At 40.8% G+C, this 6714-nt stretch overlaps 1 protein-coding gene across 1 annotated transcript; it reads right to left on the bottom strand.

The window, feature by feature from the left end:
• Positions 1–2230: 2230 nt before the first annotated feature.
• Positions 2231–4467, bottom strand: LOC135534666 (microtubule cross-linking factor 3-like; the record flags this gene model as incomplete). Its single annotated transcript, XM_064961586.1, has 2 exons — positions 2231–2389; positions 4243–4467. Coding segments are annotated over 2 exons (384 nt in total), but the record flags the coding sequence as incomplete, so codon positions are not given.
• Between the last annotated feature and the right edge of the window lie 2247 nt (positions 4468–6714).

Raw genomic sequence — 6714 nt, 5'->3', positions numbered from 1 at the left:
AGTAATCCTAACTCTAAAAGCTAGGGAACAGTAATCCTAACTCTAAAAGCCAGGGAACAGTAATCCTAACTCTAAAAGCTAGGGAACAGTAATCCTAACTCTGAAAGCCAGGGAACAGTAATCCTAACTCTACAAGACAGGGAACAGTAATCCTAACTCTAAAAGCTAGGGAACAGTAATCCTAACTCTGAAAGCTAGGGAACAGTAATCCTAACTCTAAAAGCCAGGGAACAGTAATCCTAACTCTAAAAGCCAGGGAACAGTAATCCTAACTCTGAAATCCAGGGAACAGTAATCCTAACTCTAAAAGCCAGGGAACAGTAATCCTAACTCTGAAAGCCAGGGAACAGTAATCCTAACTCTACAAGACAGGGAACAGTAATCCTAACTCTACAAGCTAGGGAACAGTAATCCTAACTCTGAAAGCTAGGGAACAGTAATCCTAACTCTGAAAGCCAGGGAACAGTAATCCTAACTCTGAAAGCTAGGGAACAGTAATCCTAACTCTGAAAGCTAGGGAACAGTAATCCTAACTCTAAAAGCCAGGGAACAGTAATCCTAACTCAAAGCTGGGAACAGTAATCCTAACTCTAAAAGCCAGGGAACAGTAATCCTAACTCAAAGCTGGGAACAGTAATCCTAACTCTAAAAGCCAGGGAACAGTAATCCTAACTCTAAAAGCTAGGGAACAGTAATCCTAACTCTAAAAGCTAGGGAACAGTAATCCTAACTCTAAAAGCCAGGGAACAGTAATCCTAACTCTAAAAGCTAGGGAACAGTAATCCTAACTCTAAAAGCTAGGGAACAGTAATCCTAACTCTGAAAGCTAGGGAACAGTAATCCTAACTCTGAAAGCTAGGGAACAGTAATCCTAACTCTGAAAGCTAGGGAACAGTAATCCTAACTCTACAAGCCAGGGAACAGTAATCCTAACTCTACAAGCCAGGGAACAGTAATCCTAACTCTACAAGCCAGGGAACAGTAATCCTAACTCTAAAAGCTAGGGAACAGTAATCCTAACTCTAAAAGCCAGGGAACAGTAATCCTAACTCTAAAAGCTAGGGAACAGTAATCCTAACTCTGAAAGCTAGGGAACAGTAATCCTAACTCTAAAAGCCAGGGAACAGTAATCCTAACTCTAAAAGCTAGGGAACAGTAATCCTAACTCTAAAAGCCAGGGAACAGTAATCCTAACTCTAAAAGCTAGGGAACAGTAATCCTAACTCTAAAAGCTAGGGAACAGTAATCCTAACTCTAAAAGCTAGGGAACAGTAATCCTAACTCTGAAAGCTAGGGAACAGTAATCCTAACTCTAAAAGCCAGGGAACAGTAATCCTAACTCTAAAAGCTAGGGAACAGTAATCCTAACTCTAAAAGCCAGGGAACAGTAATCCTAACTCTAAAAGCCAGGGAACAGTAATCCTAACTCTAAAAGCTAGGGAACAGTAATCCTAACTCTAAAAGCCAGGGAACAGTAATCCTAACTCTAAAAGCTAGGGAACAGTAATCCTAACTCTAAAAGCTAGGGAACAGTAATCATAACTCTAAAAGCTAGGGAACAGTAATCCTAACTCTGAAAACCATGGAACAGTAATCCTAACTCTAAAAGCCAGGGAACAGTAATCCTAACTCTAAAAGCTAGGGAACAGTAATCCTAACTCTGAAAGCCAGGGAACAGTAATCCTAACTCTAAAAGCTAGGGAACAGTAATCCTAACTCTGAAAACCAGGGAACAGTAATCCTAACCCTAAAAGCCAGGGAACAGTAATCCTAACTCTAAAAGCTAGGGAACAGTAATCCTAACTCTAAAAGCTAGGGAACAGTAATCCTAACTCTAAAAGCCAGGGAACAGTAATCCTAACTCTGAAAGCCAGGGAACAGTAATCCTAACTCTGAAAACCAGGGAACAGTAATCCTAACTCTAAAAGCCAGGGAACAGTAATCCTAACTCTAAAAGCTAGGGAACAGTAATCCTAACTCTAAAAGCTAGGGAACAGTAATCCTAACTCTAAAAGCTAGGGAATAGTAACATGGTCAAACCAACCAATAGCCTTCAAAAGACCCTGGCAATAGTCTTCAAAAGACTCCTCCCTTCCATATTAACTCTGTCAGGTCATTATGATGGAGCCTGTTTAGAGATCTCGTCGTCGTCCTCCTCCTCCTCTTCCTCCTTCCTCCCCCTCTCCCTCCTTTCCCATCAGACCTCCTCCCCTCCCTCCCTCCCTCCTACCTCTTTATTTCTGTCCAGTTCATTGTGCAGAGCCTGTTTAGAGATCTCCACCTCGATGATCCTCTGTCTCAGCAGCTCATTCTCATCTTCAGCCCTGGTCCTCTTGTCTTCTACATTCTCCAGCTCGTTGTGCAGACGCACTGACACATCTTTGGCCACCTGCACGGTGACACAGTCACATGGGGACACAGTCACATGGGGACACAGTCACATGGGGACACAGTCACATGGGGACTCAGTCACATGGAGTCATGTGTGACGTGTGAGAAGTTTTGAAGACATTGAGGTACATAACACAGTACATAAACACAGTACATAAACACAGTACATAAACACAAACACAGCACATAACACAGTACTATCAAAAATAATTTACTGGAACTTGTTACAAATGGGGGAGTCACCCATGATTCGCCAAACAATATTTTGAAATAGGAAGGAAAGTAATTTAAGCATATGTTTTTGTTTCAGTCTCCTCCATCTCCGCTAACCAAAGATAAATTATATGGATTTCTTTTCCTTTTAATAATGTAAAATTAACATCTGTTCAGAAAGACTCAGGTGAAGGCCAAATTACAGAGGAGGAACTTCTTGATGCAATTAAAGTCTCTAAGGCTGAGAACTCCAGGGCTGGATGGCATAACAGTGGAAGTACACCCAAAAAAATGATATACTCAGAGGACCGTTATTAGCATGTTTTAACCACTACTCTATAAATGGTAGATTATCGGACACACAACAAGAAGGTCTGATATCATTATTACTGAAACAGGACCCAAGTGGTATATTTAAAGATCCAGTCCATTTAAAGAAATTGAGGCCTCTTACACTTCAGTGTTGTGATGCAAAAATCCAAGCAAAATGCTTGGCGCATAGAATTAAAAAAGTTTTGTCAGATATTATTCATCCTAATCAGACAGTTTTTTTACATGGACGATACATTGGAAATAATATAAGACAAGTACTGGAAACCATAGAATACTATGAAATATCGGGGACACCAGGCCTGGTTTTCATAGCTGACTTTGAAAAGGATTTTGATAAAGTACAACTGAAATGTATATGTAAATTCCTGGAATATTTCAATTTTGGAGAATCTCTTGTACAATAAGTTAGAAGTTATGTATTGTAACCATATGTGTAAAATAGTAAATAATGGCTACACCTCAGAAAGAATTAAAATGTCAAGAAGAGTAAAACAAGGTTGTCCCCCATCGGCATATCTATTTCTTATGGCCATTGAAATGTTAGCTGTTAAAATCAGATCTAACAATAATATCAAGGGGTTACAAATCAAGGCCTTAAAAACAAAGCTGCCATTGTTGCTGATGATTTATGCTTTCTCTTTCTTTTAAAACCACAATGTTGATCCCTCCACAGCCTCACAGATGATCTAGATACTTGTTCTAACCTCTCTGGATTAAAACCAAATTGTGATAAGTGGATTATATTACGTATTGGATCACTAAAAATATACATATATATCACTTTTACATTAGCGTGTAGTTTACCAATAAAATGGTCTACCTTGTGGTCCTGACCAGGTTGGGCCACTCGTCAATAACACGGACCTTGTGGTCCTGACCAGGTTGGACCACTCGTCAACAACACGGACCTTGTGGTCATAACCAGGTTGGACAACTCGTCATCAACACGGACCTTGTGGTCCTGACCAGGTTGGGCCACTCGTCAACAACACGTACCTTGTGGTCCTGACCAGGTTGGGCCACTCGTCAACAACACGTACCTTGTGGTCCTGACCAGGTTGGGCCACTCGTCAACAACACGTACCTTGTGGTCCTGACCAGGTTGGGCCACTCGTCAACAACACGTACCTTGTGGTCCTGACCAGGTTGGGCCACTCGTCAACAACACGTACCTTGTGGTCCTGACCAGGTTGGGCCACTCGTCATCAACACGTACCTTGAGATCCTGTTCCAGGTTGGACCACTCGTCAACAACACGGACCTTGTGGTCCTGACCAGGTTGGACCACTCGTCATCAACACGTACCTTGAGATCCTGTTCCAGGTTGCGTAGCAGCTCTCCATCTACATGTCCAGTCTGGGCCACTCTGAGGCTCTTCTGTTCCACCTTACGGAGACGGTACTGGAGGATCCGACAGTTCTTATTGGAGCGGTCCAGCTCCCTGCGTAACTCCTGCACCTGGTACACCTCCTCTTCCAGGTAACTGTCCCGGACTTCCTCCATCTCCGCACGCAGCTCCTCCACTTCATCCTGGAGGAGAGAGAGAGAGAGAGAGGTTGGGAACGTGAAGATATACCCTCTGGGATATGTTTGTGACTCTATGCTGAAGCATAGTAACGGTAGACACAGCTGTTCTCTCTTCAGCCTACACTGTCCACTAAAAGTTGACTAAAAGTTGAATATTTTTGTACACAGAGAGCATACTGTATGTCAACTACACTCCCACTACAACCAGCAAGACTATATTCGTTCATAAGCAGCTCATAAGCATGGCAATGAATTGTGCGAGTTCATGTCACCCTGAACACAGAGACAGAAAGGCTTGGTTTTAAATCATTGACAAGTGGTTTCCATTAACCTTTCAAGTAAACGAGTTGACCTCCAATGCTGTCGCTATGGATTCTGTTCATGAAATCCATTTCCCCAGGTAGGCCGTGTAGAGTACAGTAGAGTAAGATATAGTACAGTACAGTATGATATAATAGAGTAGTGTAGAGTACAGTACAGTAAGATATAGTAGAGTAGGGTACAGTACAGTAGAGTAGTGTAGAGTACAGTACAGCATGATATAGTACAGTAGAGTAGGGTAGAGTAGAGTAAAGTGCAGCATGATAGTAGAGTAAAGTGCAGTATGATATAGTAGAGTACAGTAGAGTAGGGTAGAGTAAAGTGCAGTATGATATAGTAGAGTACAGTATGATATAGTAGAGTAGTGTAAAGTACAGTATGATATAGTAGAGTAGGGTAGAGTACAGTACAGTATGATATAGTAGAGTAGAGTACAGTAGAGTACAGTATGATATAGTAGAGTACAGTATGAGCGAGTAGAGTAGTGTAGAGTACAGTACAGTATGATATAGTAGAGTACAGTATGAGCAAGTAGAGTAGTGTAGAGTACAGTATGATATAGTAGAGTACAGTACAGTATGATATAGTAGAGCACAGTACAGTATGATATAGTGATAGTGTAGAGTAAAGTACAGTATGATATAGTAGAGTACAGTACAGTATGATATAGTAGAGCACAGTACAGTATGATATAGTAGAGTAGTGTAGAGTACAGTACAGTATGATATAGTAGAGTAGTGTAGAGTAGAGTAGGGTAGAGTACAGTAGAGTAGGGTAGAGTACAGTAGAGTAGTGTAGAGTAAAGTACAGTATGATATAGAGTAGTGTAGAGTACAGTATGATATAGTAGAGTAATGTAGAGTACAGTAGAGTATGATATAGTAGAGTACAGTAGAGTATGATATAGTAGAGTAAAGTGCAGTATGATATAGTAGAGTAGTGTAGAGTACAGTATGATATAGTAGAGTACAGTACAGTATGATATAGAGTACAGTACAGTATGATATAGTAGAGTAGTGTAGAGTAAAGTACAGTATGATATAGTAGAGTAGTGTAGAGTACAGTAGAGTACGATATAGTAGAGTACAGTACAGTATGATATAGTACAGTAGAGTATGATATAGTAGAGTAGAGTAAAGTACAGTATGGTATAGTAGAGTACAGTATGGTATAATAGAGTAGTGTAGAGTAGAGTAGGGTAGAGTGCAGTAGAGTAGGGTACAGTAGGGTAGAGTAAAGTACAGTATGATATAGTAGAGTACAGTACAGTATGATATTGTAGAGTAGTGTAGAGTACAGTACAGTATGATATAGTAGAGTAGTGTAGAGTACAGTACAGTATGATATAGTAGAGTAGTGTGGAGTACAGTACAGTATGATATAGTAGAGTAGTGTAGAGTAAAGTACAGTACATTATGATATAGTAGAGTAGAGTACAGTACAGTATGATATGGCAGAGTAGTGTACAGTACAGTATGATATAGTAGAGTACAGTAGAGTAAAGTACAGTATGATATAGTAGAGTACAGTAGGAAGTAGTAGGTATACTAGCCTATACAGGTAGAGAAGAGTAGCCTGTACAGGTAGAGTAGAATATACAGGTAGAGTAGAGTAGCCTGTACAGGTAGAGTAGAGTAGCCTGTACAGGTAGAGTAGAGTAGCCTGTACAGGTAGAGTAGCCTGTACAGGTAGAGTAGAGTAGCCTGTACAGGTAGAGTAACCTGTACAGGTAGAGTAACCTGTACAGGTAGAGTAGCCTATACAGGTAGAGTAACCTGTACAGGTAGAGTAACCTGTACAGGTAGAGTAACCTGTACAGGTAGAGTAACCTGTACAGGTAGAGTAGCCTATACAGGTAGAGTAGCCTATACAGGTAGAGTAGAGTAGCCTATACAGGTAGAGTAGAGTAGCCTATACAGGTAGAGTAGC

Source organism: Oncorhynchus masou, unplaced genomic scaffold, assembly GCF_036934945.1.
Source record: "Oncorhynchus masou masou isolate Uvic2021 unplaced genomic scaffold, UVic_Omas_1.1 unplaced_scaffold_3768, whole genome shotgun sequence".
NCBI classification, from domain to species: domain Eukaryota; kingdom Metazoa; phylum Chordata; class Actinopteri; order Salmoniformes; family Salmonidae; genus Oncorhynchus; species Oncorhynchus masou.
The sequence above is the reverse complement of the archived record's forward strand: the minus strand, read 5'-3'. Positions and strand labels throughout refer to the sequence as shown.